The following is a 25,856-nucleotide window of genomic DNA, read 5'->3' as shown; positions in this document are numbered from 1 at the left end:
ACTGGATTTATCTAATTCCGTGTCTTTTTCTATCCCTCAGGACAATTCCCATTCTGCTCTCGAGATGCTGGATTGGAATCGGACCAAGGGATATTCATAATTTGAAATTGGGCGCCATTATTTTTATGGACCTGCCAGATGAAAAAAAAGTATTCTCACCCTGGTCCCGCGTATATCGATAGGGGCTCACTCCGGCTAGCTATCGGAAAAGAAGGTCGTGAGTTCCTACAACCCATCTCCAATACACGCAACAATAAACATTCAGGTAATTGACGAACAGCTGGACATCAATACCCCTTCGTCTGAAGGAATCCCAGCACAGTACGAGGATCACTTCAGACGCCACTTCACTGGACAACACTTATGATACATACACTACACGAATCACAACTAACTAACAAACTCACTAATTATTTATTCTTACCCCCTTACAGGAACGATGTCGTCGCCGCCGCTCCATGTGAACCGGACCTCCTCTTCCGGATTATCGAGGTCGAACGGGCCCTCCCTTTCCTTCGTGGCATGTCGATGAGGTATGCCACCCCATAGTCGTCACCTATACCACATCATCATCACTACTCCTCAACTCCTCCTGGAGTCCCATTCCCCCCCCCCCCCCACCCCTTTAAAAAAACACTCAGCAATGCAATCTTTTGTTGTTCATTACTCTTAATTATTATTAACACACGAATTTATTAACGATGCTTGCCCTGGTGTATATTTGAGCAGGTGTCTGCCACAGATTACATTACATTTACTTTTTCTCTTTTTTTTGCAAAATCGCGATGAATTTCCTTCCCGATTCCCACCTACCTATTAGAGCTCTTTTAGGGGGGCAAGATCGAAGAAAAATTATCCCGTTTATTGGTATCCTTTTTCACCTTTTTTTTTTTCTTTCTTCTTTCAGCTATCTACTGTCAAAACCACACCAAGGGTCGTGAACAATATTGGACTTAGGAATAATGACAGACAAAAAAAAGAATGCGCACGTGGGCAACCAAAAAGGACAAAATAAATATTTAAAATAACAAAAAATAATAAATAAGGACTTAATTATGTAGATAAATAAATAAGGGAATAAATAAATATATATATAAGGGAATAAATAAATAAGTAATTAACAAAATTTACATAAAAAAACGGAATAAAAGACGACTATTTGGTTTTAATTTTTTTTTTCAGCCAGGTGGAATTCTCCAACAAATTTGGGGGACGGGTACAAATAAAATTTTTTATTTTTCAACGTGGACAGGGGCTGCGGGTGCTCCTGCGCAGCTCAATTTAACCGGCCTATTTTGGGTCAATTATCGGAAATTTAAAAAAAAGTCCCTAACTACCATGGGAACACAAACACTTACCCAATTTTTACGGCCGGTCTCGCCTCGCTGCGCCTCAGGATTACATAAAATTTTTCACCCAAAAAAAAAATACAAAAATTTTCTGTTTGGCTCCTTTGGCCAAACTTGAGCTCCTCGGCTCGATGGAAGGAGCTTTTTTTTAATTTTCTTCAAAGATACATTCACAATCGATTATACTTTCTTGTAAAATTATTTAAACTTCACTTCTTTCTCCTTGTTCCTTTTTTTTCTATCAACCACCGCACCTCACTGTCCACGTTAAACTGATTTTTAACCTCCTAGAATCAGACGACTCATCGCCTGATCTTACGGTTCCTTTCTTAGACCCGAGCCTGGGTCAACAGCCTTTTGACCGCTGGCCGACTTTCAAATTCAAAAAAAATCCCTTTATAATTCTAACCTACCCAACACTAGATCCCCCACTATTCCCCGACTTGCCCACTATTTTCGGCCCCTATTATCACTATCGATAGGTCTCTACCGATAACCTCAGGGCTGGCCATAACAACACACTGACATCTCTAAGACACACGCCAGATATGGCAGTGAAAAAATGGAAAGAAATAAATAAACAAACAAGACGCCACCAAAATAAGGATGAACCCTCCCCATAAGAAGTCACACCAACGACCCACCCACAGCAGGGACCAGGGGGAAACGCGCCCAACGAGGGAAAACGCCCACATTATGCCAGACGACTTAAGGCCACGGGACGATGCATGCCTCTTCGCGGGACTCAGGTAAGTGATTGAGATATTATGCTTTCTCCCCTTGCTCACAACGATCATTTTTTTTCAGGTAACTTTTTACAATAATTTCTCTTCTCTCTCTATTGTTTCAAATCCTTCGCGTGGTAGATTCCGCAGGGCTTACCCTCAAGAGTCTCAGTCTCATACATATGATTTCCCACAAGTGGGGCATCCTGAGATCGCCGCCCGCTGCCTTGAACAAAAATTTCTGGAGCCAAATCGAACTCCTTCCAAAAATTTACTCCGAAATATGCGTTTTGCTGCAATGTAGGACACAGATATAACAGAACTGGTCGACTCTTTCCCCTGTATTCTACCTCTACCAGGACCTTCCCGATTATTGCTTTCCTATCGCCACCTGCTGTGGCCAACGATGAGCAAAACGGTTTCCAAAACCCAGTCTCCGTGATCAACTCTCGGCATCCGTTTCCCAGCACGCTTACTGTCGCCCCGGAATCGAGGAGACCTTCTATCGTTCGTCCTCCCAGACTTATCTGCGCATAAGCCCTGGGATCGTATTCATCTCGAGGGCCGATCGCAGCGACTGTCAAACGAATCTGCTTCCTTTCCCACTTCCTCTGCCTGAATCTCTCTCGTGCCTTCCGAACGCGCCTGGATAGTGTGGTCATTCCATTGAGGGCGTTGTTTTCAAAAATCCTGTTGCGGGCCTCAGAGTAGATTCTCATCCTTTCCTCAAACGACTTTGGCATCCTACACTGGCCCTCACTCTCCTTCGGTCCTTCTCGCACTACGTTCGGCACAGGACTTATTGTTCGGAGCGCGACACGGCCGGTCTCATCTCGCTCCGTCTTTGGTTTCCCGAACACCTTGGGCATCTTGGAGTCACGGTGTTCCGCATGCCACACTTGTAGCAGAACAGGCTGCGCTGTTGGTCCTCGCATTCCATGTAGACATGGCCTTCTCTCTGGCAATTCCAGCAGATTAACGGGCGTTTGGCACCATTCCCTGCCACGGCGTCAATTTGCACGACATCTCCGGCCTCTTCTGGGGGTGATCGGATGGATCCATCATCCTGCGAATGTCCGAGTTCGCTGACTTGCCCAGCTCGGAAGTCAACTCGGCGAGGTTGAGCGTACTTGTTCATGCTTACGGGTTTAGCCAGTACCTCGGCGAAGTTTTTCTCGGCGTCCCGACATTCATCCCTCAAATGCTCTACCGTATAGGCTCGCACTGGGTACACCCACTGTTTCATGGGTTCCAGCAGATTCCTCTTTATTGTTTTAACCGCCCAGTCTTCCGAAAGCGGTGATCGAACCGCCGCTCGCAACCGTCTCATCGCCTGGAAATATGCATCAAGGGATTCTTCTGGCTGCTGCTTCCTCTCGGCCATGTCCTGCATCCTCTCGTGATCGCAGCGAGAGTCACAATACTGCACTTCCAGGGCCGACTTCAGTGCTTTCCAATCCGTTGGAGGCCTAGTGCGCATCTCTAGCCAGTACCACTCGGATGCCTCTTCTACCAGGAGCTGGCGAAAGTCCCTCAAAATGTCATCCCATGGCGTAGAATAATGTCTCTGAAGGTACTCGACTCGGAAGATAAAATCCTCTGCTGTGATACCCCCCGCTCGTCCAGAGAATTGCAGTTGCCACTTGTACACCGGTATATAGGGTCTTCGATGGTGCTCTGGCAGTCTGGCTGGCTCGGTTCGCATCCCTGTTGTTGGTATACTAGGTGGCTGACTTCCAGCCCTCTCCGTCTCTCGTTGACCTCCACGTCGATATCTGAAATTTCCTTCAGGCTGGTATCGCTGAGTTGGCAATATCGCCGTCGAAGCCGATACTCCGAGCCCGGATATGGCGCTAGGTGGACACGGTAGGGGCTGCCCATGGATCCTCATATCTGGATTTAACTCTATTCTAGGCGCTTTGTAGGCCTCGTTTCTCCATTGAAAAGTGCCTAAATCTCTGGCATGAAAGGATTTAGTCGACCTCTGATCCGTAGGCTGTGGACGATCGCCCCGCATGCTCGCGCCCCCGGTTGAGTCACCTGTGTGTCTTTGGACATGGTGGATCCAGATGACGGGCTTCTTCTAACATCTAGCCTATCCAACAATTTGTCAAACCCTTCCTCCAAACTCTTGTCTATCCTTCGATTCATCAGGTCTACCATCTCCTGTCTGAATTGATCTTGGGACTGAGTAAGCATCTGGGTCACCTGTCTCAAACCTGCCGCATTAACCGCTGCCGCATTCTCTTGAGAAATTTGTTCCTGAATGGGATCCAGTTCCTTATTCCCCATTTGCCCTACTGGAGTACTATTCTCTTCCAGAGCTAATCGCTTTGGAATTGCCCCCTGCGACTTGGCCCATGTGGGCGGCTGCCTCATGCCGGCTAAGAGCTGGGCCGCCGTCTGCGTGGAGAAATGAGACTGAGAGTCTCTCCCGTCTTCGGTGCTCATTTTTTTTTTGTTCAAAAAAAAATGTTTTTCGGCCTTTCTGGATTTATATAAAACAAATATGTTTGAGTATCTAAATAATAATGATAATAGTAATAATCTCAATTATTTCTGTCTAAGTGCGACTCTTTCTCTCTTCTTTCTTACTTTGGTTCAGGACACGAATTAAACAAAGGGGGAGAGAAAGGATTCAGGAGCACGATTCATCCGGTCTTATTATCTTCTTTTTTTGTTTTTTTATTTCTTTAGTGATGCGAATAGACTCCCGTTCTGTGCGGCTCTGGTGCCACGACGACAACACCGATTCCTGTATTCTAAGCCCTAGAAGGTGATACATTGTCGACTGTTTCGGCCATAAAAATGCTTGATGGCCGACAGTCGAGAACATACTCACATTTTCTAGACACATACATATTTTTTTACGCTCTTCTTGCCTTTCCAGCTGCGATCCCCCAAACTGAAGCGACTTCGACAGGTCAACGCGGCCGCTTTCGTTGCAACTCGGTCTCTCGTCTTCTGGCACACCGGCGCTACTCCTCCGTTCATATCTTGAACGTTGAGGTCGCCAGGGCCTCGACTTCTGTTTGGGACAATCGCGCTGGAAAGAGCGAAGAACATAAAACATTCATGACGTACACAGTGAGCAACATTGTCGACTGATCGAGTCATCAGTCACGCTGATGGCTGACAGTCGAGAACATTTTACACATATTTACTTGTTCTTCTCTTATTTTTAGATGGCTGAACCGTTCAGGATTCCCAGATTGGTGCATCGTTACTGGATACCGATCGAGCACGGCCACCAATCTTCGTTCCGATGGCGCTATTCTTCAGCCGCGCAAGGACGTAAGAAGCCGCCACGGACACATCCTTCCCAGAACACAGTCATGTAAAAAGAACAGAGAACATAGAAAATTACGGAACTACAAACATTTAACATATAAATCTAATTTTATTCTAATACCTATCCTTAACCCTATCAATCCTCTTGCTCCTCGCGCAAACCGCCGATAGCTCAGCTCCTCAGCTGGTGACTTCAAGGAGCAACGAGGATTCCCCCCCAAATTTCCTAATTAATTCTATTAACCTAGCTCTAGTATCACAGTTTGATTATCACATTATATTTGCCGTGTCCTACTCCGTGTAGAGATTCGAGCGCGCTGCCTGCTCTCTGGCACGGGGAATGACACGTCATCTTAGCGATTTCACCAAACTGGATTTATCTAATTCCGTGTCTTTTTCTATCCCTCAGGACAATTCCCATTCTGCTCTCGAGATGCTGGATTGGAATCGGACCAAGGGATATTCATAATTTGAAATTGGGCGCCATTATTTTTATGGACCTGCCAGATGAAAAAAAGTATTCTCACCCTGGTCCCGCGTATATCGATAGGGGCTCACTCCGGCTAGCTATCGGAAAAGAAGGTCGTGAGTTCCTACAACCCATCTCCAATACACGCAACAATAAACATTCAGGTAATTGACGAACAGCTGGACATCAATACCCCTTCGTCTGAAGGAATCCCAGCACAGTACGAGGATCACTTCAGACGCCACTTCACTGGACAACACTTATGATACATACACTACACGAATCACAACTAACTAACAAACTCACTAATTATTTATTCTTACCCCCTTACAGGAACGATGTCGTCGCCGCCGCTCCATGTGAACCGGACCTCCTCTTCCGGATTATCGAGGTCGAACGGGCCCTCCCTTTCCTTCGTGGCATGTCGATGAGGTATGCCACCCCATAGTCGTCACCTATACCACATCATCATCACTACTCCTCAACTCCTCCTGGAGTCGTCGTGCTCTTTTCTCCCCATTTTCGAAGAAAAATTATCCCGTTTATTGGTATCCTTTTTCACCTTTTTTTTTTTTCTTTCTTCTTTCAGCTATCTACTGTCAAAACCACACCAAGGGTCGTGAACAATATTGGACTTAGGAATAATGACAGACAAAAAAAAGAATGCGCACGTGGGCAACCAAAAAGGACAAAATAAATATTTAAAATAACAAAAAATAATAAATAAGGACTTAATTATGTAGATAAATAAATAAGGGAATAAATAAATATATATATAAGGGAATAAATAAATAAGTAATTAAGCTAGCGAATTAAATAAATGAATAAATTAACAAAATTTACATAAAAAAACGGAATAAAAGACTACTATTTGGTTTTAATTTTTTTTTTCAGCCAGGTGGAGTTCTCCAACAAATTTGGGGGACGGGTACAAATAAAATTTTTTATTTTTCAACGTGGACAGGGGCTGCGGGTGCTCCTGCGCAGCTCAATTTAACCGGCCTATTTTGGGTCAATTATCGGAAATTTAAAAAAAAGTCCCTACTACATTACATGGGAACACAAACACTTACCCAATTTTTACGGTCTCGCCTCGCTGCGCCTCAGGATTACATAAAATTTTTCACCCAAAAAAAAATACAAAAATTTTCTGTTTGGCTCCTTTGGCCAAACTTGAGCACCTCGGCTCGATGGAAGGAGCTTTTTTTTTAATTTTCTTCAAAGATACATTCACAATCGATTATACTTTCTTGTAAAATTATTTAAACTTCACTTCTTTCTCCTTGTTCCTTTTTTTCTATCAACCACCGCACCTCAATGTCCACGTTAAACTGATTTTTAACCTTTTTAACCTCCTAGAATCAGACGACTCATCGCCTGATCTTACGGTTCCTTTCTTAGACCCGAGCCTGGGTCAACAGCCTTTTGACCGCTGGCCGACTTTCAAATTCAAAAAAAATCCCTTTATAATTCTAACCTACCCAACACTAGATCCCCCACTATTCCCCGACTTACCCACTATTTTCGGCCCCTATTATCACTATCGATAGGTCTCTACCGATAACCTCAGGGCTGGCCATAACAAACGCAAGTTTATTTATGTCAGAAATAGAAAATCTCACTAAATCATTGAAACGCGCATTCATAACAGACAACGTAAACCCTGAAACAGCAAAGAAATGTGCAACTCAAACAGCAGTGAAATCAATCATAAAGAACTGCGATAACGAAAAGGTCAGAACAATAATAGAAGCAGGCAATTTTACCGAAATGAATGATGTTGTAGCTAAATTTGTAAATACATCTACAAATATGGAACAGGATCATAGCGTGTTTTATACTAAAAGAAACAATTACACAAATAGGAACTCGTACAATAATAATAGAAATTATAATAATAATTACCAAAATAGAAACCCAAATGATAATACTAACTATAACAATACTAGGAATTACAATAACTAAAGTAATAATTATAATCGAAGAAATTATAACAATAGAAATACAAAAACTAATTATCCTCCTAAAACACAACAAAATAATAATGTCAGATTTACAAACGTAGAAGAAAATTCGGAAAACTCCGAAAGTCCTCTGGTGTAAAAAATCGAACAAATAAAATATATAGTTTAAATTGCAATCTTAATAGCTACATACCTTTAAACTTTGACGATGTAGGGACAATAAAATTACTATTAGACACAGGAGCTGATGTATCACTAATAAAACAAAAAATATTAAGAAAAGACAATACAGTTGGCATACAAAGACGGACAAAACTTAGTGGAATAGGCAAAGACGTCCTATTTACAATAGGTGAAACCAAACTACAGATCAGCAACCTCTCAACGGTACACACCTTCCAAGTAATAGAAAATGATTTCCCTATCCCATGTGACGGAATCCTGGGGCTTGACTTTATAAAAAAATTCAATTGCACACTCAATTATTCCACCAACAAATTGATAATAGATCCATATAAATCAAGATATAAAATTATAATCAATATAGGGATCAGTCAAAACACACATGTATTCCATATCCCACCTAGAACAGAAAAATGTGTACGCATTGCAATATCCTCAAACAATAATAACATCTTTATCCCTAATCAAGAATTACACCCGGGGGTATTCGTCGCAAACACTATTGCTTCTAAGACTAACCCATATGTCCGCATATTAAATACTAACAACACAGACGTGCAAATTGCAAATATAAACCTATTAAAGGAAAAACTGTCCGATTATGAAATCTTAAAAATAGACAAACAACATGATTCAAAACATAAATCCACAATAATGAACAAACTAGCACCCCATTTTCCCGACTTCGTGAAAGAACCTCTACATAAATTATGCTCAGAATTTGATGATGTATTCGCAATAGAATCTGAACAAATATCCTCCAACAATTTCTATAAACAAAAATTAAGACTCAAAGACACAATAAACGATTCAAGATTACCCGACTCCCAAGAATGGCGACGAAGCCAAAAGATTTGTAGCATTCTGTAATTACTACCATAGATTCATTCCAAACTTTGCATACCATTCACAATTTATCAATAGATTATCTAGGAAAAATGTACAATTTAACTGGGATGCAAACTGTCAAGCAGCCTTTGAATACTTAAAAAACAAATTATTAAGCCCACAAATACTCCAATATCCGGATTTTAATAAAAAATTCTGTATCACAACTGATGCACGTAAGATCGCATGTGGAGCCGTCCTCAGCCAAGAATTTGATGGACTCCAATTACCCATATCATACGCATCTAAGGCATTTACAAAAGGCGAAAGCAATAAGTCAACAATCGAGCAAGAATTAACAGCAATACATTGGGCAATTCAATATTTCAAACCATACATATACGGAAAAAAATTCCTAATTAGAACTGACCATGAGCCATTAACATACCTATTTTCTCTAAAAAACCCATCGTCAAAGCTTACTAGAATAAGGCTAGATTTAGAAGAGTTCGATTTTACTATAGAATACATCAGGGGACAAGAAAATTTCGCAGCGGATGCTCTCTCCAGAATTGAATTTGAAAATATAAAAAACATAGAAACTAATAAAATACTTAAAGTAGCGACAAGATCAGAAACAAAAAAATTAACACATAAGGAAAACAAAATTAACAATAACAGAATAGAAACACCAAGAATATATGAAATAATAAATCCTAACGAAGCCAAAAAATACGCGCAAATTAAATTCAAAAAGTTTTATTACCAAAAACAAAGAAAAAAAAAATTACTCTCCTTCAACATAGGTGATTTGATCATTAGTGGAAGAATAGATCTAGATCGATTTCTTCCAAGGCTTGAAAAAGAAGCCGGTGCTCAAAAAATCTATAAACTGAAGATAGACATGTCAGAAAAACTATTTAGGTCACTTACACCTAATGAACTAAAACAAAAAGGAAAAGACACATTAAAACATTTAGAAATAGCAGTTCTACCTCAAGTAAAAGTAATAACAAATAAAGAAGAAATAAGAAACACATTATATAAATATCATAATGACCCAATAGAGGGAGGTCACTGCGGGGTAAACAGAACACTAGGAAAAATAAAAAGAGATTTTATTTGGAAAAATATGTCTCGGGATGTTGCAACATACATCAAAAATTGCGAAAAGTGCAAACTAGCCTAAGTAACCAGACACAACCACTCCCCATTGGTCATAACACCAACCCCTGCAACCACTTTTGACACAATAATAATAGATACAATTGGACCATTACCAAAAACAACGAACGGTAATGAGTACGCAGTTACTATTATCTGCGATCCAAATATCTCATATCAATACCAATACCAAACAAAAGTGCAAAAGCGGTTGCAAAGGCAATATTTGAAAAATTCATTTTAATTTACGGTTCAGTGAAAACAATTCTAACAGACATGGGGACAGAATATATGAATTCAATACTAATAGAACTTTGCAAAAATTTGAACATAACTAAAATTTACTCCACGGCGCACCATCATCAAACTCTTGGAACAGTAGAAAGAAGCCATAGAATTTTCAATGAGTACATCAGGTCATATATATCCATTAAAAAAGACGATTGGGATGAATATCTAGCATACTTCACATTATGCTTTAACATCACTCCATCCACCGTACATGGTTATGCACCTTTTGAACTAGTCTTTGCAAAACATCCTAAAACTGTCCCATTCTCATCTGAAACTGTAGAACCCATTTACAACATTGATGACTTCAATAAAGAAATAAAATTTAAACTACAAATAGCACAAAATAGAGCGAAACTGCTTATCGAAAAATTTAAAGCATTACAAAAAGAAACATATGATAAAAACACAAAAAAAGTATCGCTAACTGAAGGACAAGAAATACTTTTAAAAAATGATACAGGACATAAATTAGAAAACAAATACACAGGCAAATATAAAATACAGAGCATAGGTCCTAACAATAACATAGTAATAACTGATGATAAAAACAAAAAGCAAACAGTACATTTAGATAGAATAAAAATAATATAAAAAGGATATGAGAAAAATATAAATTTTTCTTTTTGAAAAAAGGAGGTGTAGAATACTTTTAGGGATAGGATTAGGCCACATACTTTTAGGAATAGATTATAAGTAATTAGAACTTAAGCATAATGTCTAGCTTTAAGTACCGTTAAGGACACTAGCCATAAGACAAATGTAAATGTTCTCCTATAAATACCGGGCTTGCGGCCCCAATAAATAACTTCAAGTCAAACCTTGCCTTCGCCTACTTACATATACTGGTTTGGCGGAACTAAGCAGGCTAGGAACCGAGCTTTCATTAAACACAGGGTATAAAATGCAGTTAGACGATTGCAAGTGATGAGGATAAGGACGATTTGCTTGATTAATCGAAGAGGAATAAGTTGGTTTGAAAAAATCAGCAAACATATCGGCAATTGCCTGATCAGTGTCAGCTTTATTGTTTTCGAAAAACAAGTAAGACGGGTGCAATGATATCGTACGTTTTACATTGATAGAGCTATATAATTGCTTAGGGTCGCGAGAAAACCTATGTTTACAACGCTGAAGATAATCCTTATAGCATTGTGAATTCAGCACCATAAAATTTGACCAAGCAACTACATAAAGGGAAAAATCCGACGCTTTGCCGAATTTTTAAAATCTTTTGTAGCATCTTGATTTTATGTTCTTCAAGTTAGATAACTCACGTGAGAACCAGGGAGGTCTATCAGAACATCCTTACAATTGGGATTATTACAATTATATTTGCAACAGACAGACATTATTAAAATAATTAATTTATTAAAAACAAATTATAAATCAATATCTAAATAAAAAGTTTAAATGTATATATGTGTTAAGGGAGGCGTATACAAACCAAAGCAAAAGCTAACTGCAATATGCAAATTAAAAAGAGACATTAAAAAAAAGAGCACCAACACCACACAAAAAAAAAAAACAAAATGTGAACTGTAAATTGAGAGCGTGGGTGGGAGCAAAAAAACAGAAACAAATCAAAAACTAAGCAGCGCAACAACTAAATAATAAATGCGTTTGTTAATTTTTTGATAATGTAAAAAAATAAAAATGTAAATTTAACTTTCAACTTCGCGATGAATATAGCCTTCTCACCAGTGAATATAACCTTCTCACCAGTGCAATGCATTGCCATCTTATTTCATTTTATTATTAAAGTGTAGGATATAGTTGTAAACTAAAAACCTAACTATATTTTACACTGGCAACTAAGGCCTTCGGCTTAGACGAAAACTACATCCATACACTAGCCTGCGATTCGAACCCGGATCCTGGTTGTTCATCATCTTATTTCTTATATTTTTATTTTGTAGTGGCTCTGGGGTATATACCTTTTCTTCCCCATTTTCGCTTTACCTGCAAAGTGAGGTCCTGTCGGGCGACATAAATTTATTTCTTGAGTTTTGTTTTTGAGTTTGTTTGAATTGTGTTGTATATATTTTTACATTTACCTTTCTTTTTCTCCCAATGCTGTTCAAAACCTGTGATATCTATTGTTGCCACTAAAGTTTTGTTTCTTTTTGATTTGGAGCATCCCGAGACGATCCAACTAAATTGAGTATCTTGTACTAGTACGCCATCTATCATTATCTTTTAAGAAATGGGTGAAATGAGATTAACTCCCATTGTATTGTGATAAAATTATGTTTTCGGCAGAAAAAAGAAAAAAGGAAAAGTCACCATTCGGACTGGAATATGTAAATTAAAGATGAAGAATGTACTCTAAAGGTCATACAGAACGGTGAATGTTTTTGAAGCTGAATCGGAAAATCTGTTGCCGCTGTTGGAGAAGATATATCATTTGGTCATAGCTTTGGTCATCTTAATTATACAAGTCTGGCAGAAATCGCAAGTAAGGGATTGGTTCATGGGCTAAGTGTAACAAACTTCGTGCCCAATATGGAGTATTGCATGGTGAGTAATTTCCATTTCCAAAGATGACAGAAAGTCGGTCCAGTCAACTTTTAGAATTGGTTTAAAGTGATGTCTGCGGAGCTTTTGGAACAAAATCACTTGGTGGCTCACGATATTTCCCAACATTTATTGATGACAAATCTCGACGAATTTTTGCGTACTTTCTCAAAGGCAAAGCTGAGGTCTTTGCAAGTTTTTGAAAGCATTCGATGACTTCCTGAAGAAAAATGGAATATTGTGCCAGCTGACCATAGCGTACATTCCACAACAGAACGGCGTTGCGGAACGAGCTAACCGCACTCTGTTGGAAAGGTCTAGGTGTTTGTTGGTACAGTCTGGAATCTGTGAGGCCTTGTGGGCAGAAGCTATATTTATTTATTTTTTTTTTTATTTATTTATTTATTTAGGTCAACTAACACAGCAGTCGACGAAAAAGCTTAAGCTAAAGACAGATAGTAATTAATTGAAAAAGATAGCTTAGCTATATACACAACTAAACATCCCCGACCCGGTGGAGGTGTTTTATTTGCATAAGGTGCCAGCTATGCCCCGATTCACAGTCAATGTGGTCAGGGATGAGTTGCAACCAATCCAAGTCCAGAATATTATTATTGGTTTCGCTGTAGATGATTAAAAAGTATAGCGCGAAGAGAAGTGACAGAAAGGTGAGGAGAATTAGGTGAGAAAGGTTGTTAAAAGATTGGCAAAGAACACGAAAAGGTTCATGAAGAGAGTAGTTAGTCAGACATCTACTAAGGTGAATAGGAAAAAAACTTCTGGTCCGACGTGAGGGAACACAAAAATATAGCGTATCTAGTAAATTAGTAGAAGTGACTTTGCCGTTGACTAGTTTATGGAGAAAGAGAATGCCAAAAACGAGCCTACGGTTGTAAAGTGAAGGAAGATTAATAAGAAGAAGTCTGTCAGAATATGAAGGTAGGCGAAGACTCGGGTCCCAATTAAGACCGCGTAACGCAAACTTAAGGAATTGCTTCTGTACCGATTCAATACTACGCTGGTGAACATCATATTGCGAATTCCACACTGGCGAGCAATATTCTAGAGTAGGGCGAACTAACAAAGTGTATAAAACCTTTGTTACATAGGGATCATCAAATTCTTTGGCCCAACGTTTAATGAAGCCAAGAAGGCTGCATGCTCTATTGACAATAGAAGAAATATGAACATTAAATGAAAGTTTTGGGTCATACATCACGCCTAAGTCCTTAAACGATGGTACACAATCTAACAGAACAGACTTAACAGAGTAATGAGCTAGGAACGGAGACAAACGACTGAAAGTCATAAAAGAACACTTAGAGGCATTAAGGTGTAATTTATTAACGTGGCACCAATCACAGAACGCATCGAGATCTGATTGCAAGTACTGTTGCCAATGAATTGCCAAAGGCAAATCATTTATAAACAGTGTAAATAACAGGGGGCCCAGATGACTGCCTTGGGGTACACCTGACGTAACTCGAACAGTTTTAGATATCGAGGAACGAAAAGACACCTTTTGGGTTCTGCCAATAAGATACGACTTTAACCAAGCCAACAGTTTTGGGGAAAAACCCAGTATGTTAAGTTTCGCGAGAAGCATAGAATGATCAACCGTATCGAAAGCCTTACTAAAGTCAGTATAAATAACATCAGTTTGACACTTTTTACGGAAGCCATGGTGTACAAGGGTAGTCAATTCTAAAAGGTTAGTAAGCGACGAACGACCTTTCATGAATCCATGCTGACAAAGAGAAATAGTGTATCTGGATAGGTGTTGAAGGGAAGACGTAATAATTTTCTCAAACAGCTTTGGTATTGCCGAAAGTTTGGCAATGCCACGGTAGTTAGTAACATCCGATTTGCTACCCTTTTTAAAAAGCGGAATAATAAAAGACTCTTTCCAAATATCGGGAAAGGTACAAGACTTACTCGATATAAAAAATAACCGAGATAAAGGCTTAGATAGGGAATTCGAACACATTTTAAGGATGCAACTATGTATATTATCAGGACCGGGAACGAAGGAAGACGTCATAGATGACAAGCTAGAGATAATAAAGTCTTCAGTAATACTAGGAAAAAACATACAATTTAAATGTGGGATTGAAAAGGGATAGGGTGTGGGTTCCGAAACAGTAGTAGAATAAGTCGACTGAAAGAATTTAACAAACAGATCTGCAATATCTGAATCATTATTAGCAGTCTGGTCATTAAGTCTGAAGGTGGAGGGTAGTACATTAGAGCGTCTTTTGGAATTAACAAAGTTATAAAATCTTTTGGGGTTCTTATAAAATTCAACCTTACAGCGAACGATATAATTATTGTAGCATTGAGTGTTTAAAAGACAAAATTGAGATTTGGCTACACAGTAATTTGCATAGTCAAGACGCGAACCAGTTTTTTTAAATCTTTTAAAATATATCGACTTAATGTTACGGAGATTAGAGAGCCTACGTGTGAACCAGACTGGCGCGTTGGAGTCGGTAGAGACATTCACATAAGGAACGCATTTATCAATAGAGAATTAAGAGCAGAGTAGAAAAACTTCACTGCACGATCTATATCGCAGCACTCAAATAGAAATCACCAATCAAAAGAGAAAATAGGGCTATTAAGAAGATTGAAATTTGTTTTACGAAAACATCTACGACGAGAATTTGCGATGTTATTAAATGAATTAGTAACGGAATTGTAAGAAATAGTAAGTTCAATGGTAGGGTGATAGGGATCTTCAGGTTTCCTTAGGGGCTGTGTTCGGGATACAGCACTAACAGTGGGATCAGAGACAAAAACAAGATCAAGGATTCTTTTAGAAGAGTTAAGGAAAGAATTCAACTGATATAGCGGACATTCAAGTAGGCTATCAAGAAAAACATGTTGGGATGAAGGAATTAAGAAAGATAGATTATCATCAACAAGCCAAGAAATATTTGGCAAGTTGAAATCACCTAAAACTATAAGGAAATCGCGATCTTTTAGACGATTAAAAATAGTTTGCAAAGCATCAGCATGATGCATATAGGTAGTTATATCAGAAGCTGGGGGAATATATGAACAAGAAATATATAAGCTAAAGTTGGAACATGTAATTTCGACGCAAATAAACTCAACACCTAAGGGCAGATCAATCGGCACAACACTTGAACACAGATTCGAGTTGACAGCAATAAGTACTCCACCGCAAAAGTTATTAGAAAGAATTTCATTATCCAAAACAGAGGAGTTAAGCCAAGTTTCAGAGAAAGCTAATATGTCAGCCGAAAAGGTTTAGCTATCACAGAACAGGTTCGAGAGCTTGGTAAGAAGTCCTCTTACATTTTGATAATTAATGCAAAGTCTAGACGTTATTAGTTTTTTGAAGCAGAAGATAAATTAGGAAGGTGGACAGGCAACGGACGGGAGCGCTTATTGGGCGCAAACTCGTGTACAACTAGGCCCTCTGGCCAGAAATTAGTGTCAACCATAGCTGAGACATACTCATTATGTACTGTAATTTTAAAAGAGGAGATTTCGCGGGGCCTAGAAAACTTAAACTTTTGAATTAAAACTTTAGCAGGGCATATATTACTAATGTAAGCTGCCTTAGACGACTCAGAAGTATCAGGAGCAAGCCTAGAGATAAATAATTGTTTGCGATGAGGCACTACAGTTAGTGGAGGCGGAGGAGCATTGGGATCCGCAAGTGATTGAGAGCTAGCATGATCCTGTGATTGATCAGAGTTCCCGTGAGGGATAGAATGAGGTACACCAGGGCTTGTAATGGGTACTTCAATCTGAAAAGAAGAGCATAAAGAGGGACAAGAAGATGGTGTAGGCGAAAGTAAAATGGGAGACGATGTGATAGAGAGTGCTGGCGACTGCTTGCGAGGCAACTCAAGGGTACATTTCTTGGGCGACTTCTCAGAAGGTGGAACAAACTTGAATTGCGACAATAAATGTACGCTAGAGTCACACTCGTTAGACAGCTGTTTGGTCAATTTGTTTAAAGAAAGAAACTTTAAACGAATATCCCGATTTACAGCTGTATATCTCAGGAACCATTTGCCAACAAGTGCCCTGATAAACCAAACGCCAATGAAAGCATGGGCGAGTAAGAAGCCATGTATCAATCATCTTAAAGTTTTTGGTTCTGTTTCAGTTGCGCTATCCAAGGGCGAAAGGAAAGGAATATCGCATGGTGGGGTATTTAAGAGAATCAAAAGGTTACAGACTATATAATGGAGAAACCCGCAAAGTAGTTGAAAGAACAGATGTTTTCTTTGATGAAAGAGATCCTTAGCAAACTAATTGTACTACGGTTATGTTTGATTTTCCTGGACGCTATAAGCAAAATGAGATGGCAGATGCAAATCCGGAAACCACGATTCATCAGAACGGGTATACTCTGCACTTGGTATAATATACTTGGCTCGATTGTAGCTGGCGACATGCCAGTTTCATCGACTTACGAGGATGCCATAAATGGACTGTATGTCACGAGGCAATGGACAAAGAGTTTGGAGCTTCGGTAAAAAATCAAACTCGGGAGCTGATGGACCTACCAAACAAACAACGAACATTAGGCTGCAAATGGATTTTTTGTCTCTAAAAGGATGCGCAGGGAGACATAGAACGATTTAAAGTCCGATTGGTTGCGAAAGGATGCTCGCAGCAGTTCGGTGCAAACTACACTGATACATATGCACCTGTATGTCGATTAGAAAGCGTAAGGTTTGTTTTGGTGGTGGTAGCAGAGTTGGATATTTATTAACATCAAATGGACGTATGTATGGCATACCTTAATAGCAATCTAGAGGAGACGGTTTATATGAGACAACCCATGGGATACACAGAAAAAAATTGTCCAAAGGCCTTATTGCATTTGAAGAAGGCAATCTACGGTTTGAAACAATCGGGACCCCAACAGTTGTATATGGAGACAACTTGTGTGCCCAATAAATCATATGTAGATGAAATTAAAGTGGATTTGTGATTCTTTGGTTGATTTCTTTGACCTGTTATAAAAGGGTTTGACCTCAAAAGAAAAATGGAATGCTGGAAAATAGTACCATGGATACATTTCAATTAATTTATTAGCCGTATCTAGTGCGCATTTTTTTAATTTCTGTATATTAACATTATATCCTGATGCTAATTTTGGTATAGCGAGCAAATCTGTTCGATACAACTTCAAAACAGGCTCTTTTGTTAAGGCATCTTTCAAGACTTCAACAGCGTATTGTTCCGTCAGGTCCATTTTAAATTCGACATCCTTTCGCAATAGATCTGTCAGCGGCTTTGCGATCAATAAGTAGTCTTTTATAAATTTGCGGAAAAAGCCAGTTAATCCAAGAAAAGCCTGAACAGCCTTGATGTTTTTTGGCATTGGAAACTTTCTAATAGCTTAGCTCTTTTCTGCTCCCGGTTTCATGTTTCCGTTTCCAAAAATTCAATTTCAGTCTGCAGAAATCGGCACTCTTTCGTTATGAATGCGGTGTATTTCTTGACGTGAAAGAATCCATTTTTAAGACCCATGATGGTGAAAACTTTCGCATTGCCCATTTTTTCGAAAACATCTTTCATGATAGGCGCAGGGAAACCATCGTTTAATACCATCTTGTTTAACTGCCGGTAGTCAATACACACTGGATTATTGCCATCCTTCTTTTTACGATCACTGTGAGTGAAGGCACATCATGGTCAGTACTTATCTGATTTTGGTTGGCAGCTTCTTCCTCAAATAGATGTACGAAAGTATATTCAACGGGAGTTAATGTCATTTGGAACTTTGATAGGAAATCAACGTGTATTTGTAGTCACTCTTCAGGTTCAATCCATTAACGATGTGTTTGATAAGTGACTCCACATCAATAATCCTCATGTAAACTTTCACCATTGGACTTCGTATGTAGAGATAATTGGTTGTATATTTTTTTTTTATTTTTGAATACGTATGCATCGACGTTGCGTTCGTCGGCATACACTTTTAGAAGAAATCGTTGGACCAGCTCTTGAAGAGTCGCGGTGTTCTCCTCTAGCATTACTACGTTTATTGCGGCCTGGTTTCCATAATTTCCATGGTTATGCTCAATTGCCTCTAATTCATTTACCATTTTTTCTGCGTGCGACATCGGGGCTAATTGGTCATCTTGGTCCGACATAATGATGCGATTTTGGAAGCTTGTTTGCGATTTTCGCCTCTTCTTGCTGTCTCTTTTCCCTCGCTTGACGTTTTCGTCTCGTTTATTTCGTTTGGCGCCAGAGCATCGCGTCATCTGTCTCTTTCTGTCTCTTTTCCCTAGCTTCATGTTTTCGTCTTGTTTATTTCGTTTGGCGCCAGAGCATCGTTTCTTGTTGCGAAATTGGAATTCGTTTTTTTGTCTGACTGCACTTGCTCCTTCGTTTTTTCTGCTGTCGAAAACTTTTGCTGTCTCACTCTTTCTACTGGCAGCTTTCCAATTATGTAATTCCAAACTCCGCGATTGGTTGAGCCGCGAAATGTAAGATGTAGTCCTCTGATGAGTCCCCAAATGTATTACATTATAGTTTATTAATAATATTATAAATCGTGGACGGGCAAATTAAGATTACAATATGCAACTTAAATCTCGGGTTCTGTGTACTGCTAATTTATAGGCTTCTTACTGCTGCTTACGACTGCTGACTGCTAATACTTCTGACTGCTGAACACCGACTACAGACTGCTGACCATCGACTGCTGACTGCTGCTGCGCTGCCAATCTGCATACTGATTCCTTTAAGATGGACGGGAAGGCGGAAGTTATGGCGGACAGTGTAAACAACTTAAATATTGACTTACATAGGGCCTCTGCAAAAAACCTTAACACGCAGCCGGTATACACGTCAGGGCCAAGTGCATATACTGGTTTGGCGGAAATAAGCACGCTAGGAACCGAGCTTTCATCAAACACAGCGTGTAAAATGCAGTTAGACGATTGCAAGTGATGAGGATAAGGAAGATTTGCTTGATAAATCGAAGAGGAATAAGTTGGTTTGAAAAAATCAGCAAACATATCGGCAATTGCCTGATCAGTGTCAGCTTTATTGTTTTCGAAAAACAAGTAAGACGGGTGCAATGATATCGTACGTTTTACATTGATAGAGCTATATAATTGCTTAGGGAAGCGAGAAAACCTATGTTTACAACGCTGAAGATAATCCTTATAGCATTGTGAATTCAGCACCATAAAATTTGACCAAGCAACTACATAAAGGGCAAAATCCGACGCTTTACCGAATTTTTTAAATTTTTTATAGCATCTTGATTTTATGTTCTTCAAGTTAGATAACTCACGTGAGAACCAGGACGGTCTATCAGACCATCCTTGGGTCACACGCGGGACACAAACATCGAAAAACCACTCAAGAGTTTTTTAGAAGACAGAAATGCAAATTCTACACTGGTCTTGTTGGGATTATTACAATTATATTTGCAACAGACAGACATTATTAAAATAATTAATTTATTAAAAACAAATTATAAATCAATATGTAAATAAAAAAGTTAAATGTATATATATGTTAAAAGAGGCGTTCACAAACCAAAGCAAAAGCTAACTGCAATATGCAAATGAAAAAGAGACATTAAAAAAAGAGAGCACCAACACCACACAAAAAAAAACCAGAGGGCCGGGGCTAACTTCGACCGCGGCAAAGTTTGTATACCCTTGCAACTTTTATGGTAACTCTTTCCTTACCTATAGGCTAAAGGCTAAAGGCTAATGTTTGCGAAAGAACGGCCTACAATCTTAGCATAGGAAACAACTAAGATATTGATCAAAGTCACTGTTTTCCACCAATCGTTCCTATGGATGGCAATGGCAAATTTGGCACAGTCGTTTATATGTGTAATTAACTCACCAATATTGAATTTCACTGTTCGTGACTTTGCCATTTGTATAGGAGCTATATGATATAGTGATCTGATCCGGCTGAGTCCGATATATACAACGCCTGCGATATATACAAACCTACATGCAAAATCAGCTCTGTAGCTCCAACGGTCTAGGAGGAGTATGCGTTGATCAAGACGGACGGACAGACGGACGGGCGGACGGACATGGGTATTTGAACTCGTCTCGTCGTGCTGATCAAGAATATATATACTTTATATGGTCGGAAATGCTTCCTTCTATGCGTTGCACACTTCTGACCAAAATTAATATACCCTTTTTGCAAGGGTATAAAAAAAACAAAATGTGAACTGTAAATTGATAGCGCGGGTGGGAGCAAAAAAAAGAAACAAATCAAAAACTAAGCAGCGCAACAACTAAATAATAAGTGCGTTTGTTAATTTTTTGATAATGTAAAAAAATAAAAATGTAAATTTAACTTTCAACTTCGCGATGAATATAGCCTTCTCACCAGTGAATATAACCTTCTCACCAGTGCAATGCATTGCCATCTTATTTCATTTTATTATTAAAGTGTAGAATATAGTTGTAAACTAAAAACCTAACTATATTTTACACTGGCAACTAAGGCCTTCGGCTTAGACGAAAACTACATCCATACACTAGCCTGGGATTCGAACCCGGATCCTGGTTGTTCATCATCTTATTTCATATATTTTTATTTTGTAGTGGCTCTGGGATATATACTTTTCTTCCCCAAGTTTCTCTTTACCTGCAAAGTGAGGTCCTGCCGGGCGACATAAATTTATTTCTTGAGTTTTGTTGTTGAGTTTGTTTGAATTGTGTTGTATTTATTTTTACATTTACCTTTCTTTTTCTCCCAATGCTGTTCAAAACCTGTGATATCTATTGTTGCCACTACAGTTGCGTTTCTTTTTGATTTGGAGCATCCCGAGACGATCCAACTAAATTGAGTATTTTGTACTAGTACGCCATCTATCTTTGTAACTTACCCTTTTAAGAAATGGGTAAAATGAGATTAACCCCCATTGTATTGTGATAAAATTATGTTTTCGGCAAAGGAAAAGTCACCATTCGGACTGGAATATGTAAATTAAAGATGAAGAATCTACTCTAAAGGTCATACAGAACGGTGAATGTTTTTGAAGCTGAATCGGAAAATCTGTTGCCGCTGTTGGAGAAGATATATTATATGGTCATCGCTTTGGTCATCTTAATTATACAAGTCTGGCAGAAATCGCAAGTAAGGGATTGGTTCATGGGCTAAGTGTAACAAACTTCGTGCCCGAGTATTGCATGGTGAGTAATTTCCATTTCCAAAGATGACAGAAAGTCGGTCCAGTCAACTTTTAGAATTGGTTTAAAGTGATGTCTGCGGAGCTTTTGGAACAAAATCACTTGGTGGCTCACGTTATTTCTCAACATTTATTGATGAGCATTCTCGACGAATTTTTGTGTACTTCCTCAAAGGCAAAGCTGAGGTCTTTGCAAGTTTTTGAAAGCATTCGATGACTTCCTGAAGAAAAATGGAATATTGTGCCAGCTGACCATAGCGTACATTCCACAACAGAACGGCGTTGCGGAACGAGCTAACCGCGCTCTGTTGGAAAGGTCTAGGTGTTTGTTGATACAGTCTGGAATCTGTGAGGCTTTGTGGGCAGAAGCTATATTTACAGCTGTATATCTGAGGAACCATTTGCCAACAAACCAAACGCCAATGCAATCATGGGCGAGTAAGAAGCCATGTATCAATCATCTTAAAGTTTTTGGTTCTGTTTCAGTTGCGCTATCCAAGGGCGAAAGGAAAGGAATATCGCATGGTGGGGTATTTAAGAGAATCAAAAGGTTACAGACTAATGGAGTAACCCGCAAAGTAGTTGAAAGAACAGATGTTTTCTTTGATGAAAGAGATCCTTAGCGCAAACTAATTGTACTACGGTTATGTTTGATTTTCCTGGACGCTATAAACAAAATGAGATGGCAGATGCAAATCCGGAAACCACGATTCATCAGAACGGGTATACTCTGCACTTGGTATAATATACTTGGCTCGATTGTAGCTGGCGACATGCCAGTTTCATCGACTTACGAGGATGCCATAAATAGACCGTATGTCAAAAGGCAATGGACAATGAGTTTGGAGCTTTGGTAAAAAATCAAACTCGGGAGCTGATGGACCTACCAAACAAACAACGAACATTAGGCTGCAAATGGATTTTTGTCTTAAAAAGGATGCGCAGGGAGACATACAACGATTTAAAGTCCGATTGGTTGCGAAAGGATGCTTGCAGCAGTTCGGTGCAAACTACACTGATACATATGCACCTGTATGTCGCTTAGAAAGCGTAAGGTTTGTTTTGGTGGTGGCAGCAGAGTTGGATATTTATTAACATCAAATGGACGTATACACGGCATACCTTAATAGCAATCTAGAGGACACGGTTTATATGAGACAACCCATGGGATACACAGAAAAAAATTGTCCAAAGGCCTCATTGCATTTGAAGAAGGCAATCTACGGTTTGAAACAATCGGGATGATTTTGCTCGTATGACCCCAACAGTTGTATATGGAGACAACTTGTGTGCCCAATAAATCATATGTAGATGAAATTAAAGTGGATTTGTGATTCTTTGGTTGATTTCTCTGACCTGTTATAAAAGGGTTTGACCTCAAAAGAAAAATGGAATGCTGGAAAATAGTACCATGGATACATTTCAATTAATTTATTAGCCGTATCTAGTGCGCATTTTTTTAATTTCTGTATATTAATATTATATCCTGATGCTAATTTTGGTATAGCGAGCAAATATGTTCGATACAACTTCAAAAAAGGCTCTTTTGTTAAGGCATCTTTCAAGACTTCAACAGCGTATTGTTCTTTCAGGTCCATTTTAAATTCGACATCCTTTCGCAATAGATCTGTCAGCGGCTTTGCGATCAATAAGTAGTCTTTTATAAATTTGCGGAAAAAGCCAGTTAATCCAAGAAAAGCCTGAACAGCCTTGATGTTTTTTGGCATTGGAAACTTTCTAATGGCTTTGCTCTTTTCTGCTCCCGGTTTCATGTTTCCGTTTCCAAAAATTCAATTTCAGTCTGCAGAAATCGGCACTCTTTCGTTATGAATGCGGTGTATTTCTTGACGTGAAAGAATCCATTTTTAAGACCCATGATGGTGAAAACTTTCGCATTGCCCATTTTTTCGAAAACATCTTTCATGATAGGCGCAGGGAAACCATCGTTCAATACCATCTTGTTTAACTGCCGGTAGTCAATACACACTGGATTATTGCCATCCTTCTTTTTTACGATCACTGTGAGTGAAGGCACATCATGGTCAGTACTTATCTGATTTTGGTTGGCAGCTTCTTCCTCAAATAGATGTACGAAAGTATATTCAACGGGAGTTAATGTCATTTGGAACTTTGATAGGAAATCAACGTGTATTTGTAGTCACTCTTCAGGTTCAATCCATTAACGATGAGTTTGATAAGTGACTCCACATCAATAATCCTCATGTAAACTTTCACCATTGGACTTCGTATGTAGAGATAATTGGTTGTATATTTTTTTTTATTTTTCAATACGTATGCATCGACGTTGCGTTCGTCGGCATACACTTTTAGAAGAAATCGTTGGACCAGCTCTTGAAGAGTCGCGGTGTTCTCCTCTAGCATTACTACGTTTATTGCGGCCTGGTTTCCATAATTTCCATGGTTATGCTCAATTGCCTCTAATTCATTTACCATTTTTTCTGCGTGCGACATCGGGGCTAATTGGTCATCTTGGTCCGAAATAATGATGCGATTTTGAAAGCTTGTTTGCGATTTTCGCGTCTTCTTGCTGTCTCTTTTCCCTCCCTTGACGTTTTCGTCTCGTTTATTTCGTTTGGCGCCAGAGCATCGCGTCATCTGTCTCTTTCTGTCTCTTTTCCCTAGCTTCATGTTTTCGTCTTGTTTATTTCGTTTGGCGCCAGAGCATCGTTTCTTGTTGCGAAATTGGAATTCGTTTTTTTGTCTGACTGCACTTGCTCCTTCGTTTTTTCTGCTGTCGAAAACTTTTTCTGTCTCACTCTTTCTACTGGCAGCTTTCCAATTATGTAATTCCAAACTCCGCGATTGGTTGAGCCGCGAAATGTAAGATGTAGTCCTCTGATGAGTCCCCAAATGTATTACATTATAGTTTATTAATAATATTATAAATCGTGGACGGGCAAATTAAGATTACAATATGCAACTTAAATCTCGGGTTCTGTGTACTGCTAATTTATAGGCTTCTTACTGCTGCTTACGACTGCTGACTGCTAATACTTCTGACTGCTGAACACCGACTACAGACTGCTGACCATCGACTGCTGACTGCTGCTGCGCTGCCAATCTGCATACTGATTCCTTTAAGATGGACGGGAAGGCGGAAGTTATGGCGGACAGTGTAAACAACTTAAATATTGACTTACATAGGGCCTCTGCAAAAAACCTTAACACGCAGCCGGTATACACGTCAGGGCCAAGTGCATATACTGGTTTGGCGGAAATAAGCACGCTAGGAACCGAGCTTTCATCAAACACAGCGTGTAAAATGCAGTTAGACGATTGCAAGTGATGAGGATAAGGAAGATTTGCTTGATAAATCGAAGAGGAATAAGTTGGTTTGAAAAAATCAGCAAACATATCGGCAATTGCCTGATCAGTGTCAGCTTTATTGTTTTCGAAAAACAAGTAAGACGGGTGCAATGATATCGTACGTTTTACATTGATAGAGCTATATAATTGCTTAGGGAAGCGAGAAAACCTATGTTTACAACGCTGAAGATAATCCTTATAGCATTGTGAATTCAGCACCATAAAATTTGACCAAGCAACTACATAAAGGGCAAAATCCGACGCTTTACCGAATTTTTTAAATTTTTTATAGCATCTTGATTTTATGTTCTTCAAGTTAGATAACTCACGTGAGAACCAGGACGGTCTATCAGACCATCCTTGGGTCACACGCGGGACACAAACATCGAAAAACCACTCAAGAGTTTTTTAGAAGACAGAAATGCAAATTCTACACTGGTCTTGTTGGGATTATTACAATTATATTTGCAACAGACAGACATTATTAAAATAATTAATTTATTAAAAACAAATTATAAATCAATATGTAAATAAAAAAGTTAAATGTATATATATGTTAAAAGAGGCGTTCAC

At 39.2% G+C, this 25,856-nt stretch overlaps 1 protein-coding gene across 3 annotated transcripts; it reads left to right on the top strand.

Moving 5' to 3' along the window:
- The first annotated feature begins 1,883 nt into the window (after positions 1–1,883).
- On the top strand, positions 1,884–6,518 carry LOC111519676. 3 transcript variants are annotated; one of them, XM_047013045.1, is made up of 6 exons: positions 4,625–4,850; positions 4,965–5,161; positions 5,260–5,411; positions 5,775–5,998; positions 6,168–6,266; positions 6,424–6,518. In XM_047013045.1, the coding sequence occupies exons 2-5, from the start codon at positions 5,150–5,152 to the stop codon at positions 6,263–6,265; spliced, it is 486 nt and encodes a 161-aa protein (XP_046869001.1). In that variant the 5' UTR covers positions 4,625–4,850; positions 4,965–5,149; the 3' UTR covers position 6,266; positions 6,424–6,518. The 3 variants fall into 3 exon arrangements, 2 of the variants coding, with proteins under 2 accessions (XP_046869002.1, XP_046869001.1); XM_047013046.1 differs by lacking the exons at positions 4,965–5,161; positions 6,168–6,266; positions 6,424–6,518 and adding an exon at positions 1,884–2,098 and having other exon boundaries at positions 4,772–4,850; positions 5,260–5,368; positions 5,775–5,893; XR_006955127.1 differs by lacking the exons at positions 5,775–5,998; positions 6,168–6,266; positions 6,424–6,518 and having other exon boundaries at positions 4,612–4,850; positions 5,277–5,341.
- The last annotated feature ends 19,338 nt before the right edge of the window (positions 6,519–25,856 follow it).

The sequence above is a fragment of the Drosophila willistoni genome, unplaced genomic scaffold, assembly GCF_018902025.1.
Source record: "Drosophila willistoni isolate 14030-0811.24 unplaced genomic scaffold, UCI_dwil_1.1 Seg531, whole genome shotgun sequence".
In the NCBI taxonomy this organism is placed as follows: domain Eukaryota; kingdom Metazoa; phylum Arthropoda; class Insecta; order Diptera; family Drosophilidae; genus Drosophila; species Drosophila willistoni.
The sequence above is the reverse complement of the archived record's forward strand: the minus strand, read 5'-3'. Positions and strand labels throughout refer to the sequence as shown.

Bases quoted from the DNA above. Each gene is read 5' to 3' on its own strand.
- LOC111519676 (XM_047013045.1), top strand. The intron at 5,412-5,774 runs GTAAAAAGAACA...TCTATCCCTCAG, and splicing joins CCTTCCCAGAACACAGTCAT to GACAATTCCCATTCTGCTCT. The intron at 5,999-6,167 runs GTAATTGACGAA...ACCCCCTTACAG, and splicing joins ACGCAACAATAAACATTCAG to GAACGATGTCGTCGCCGCCG.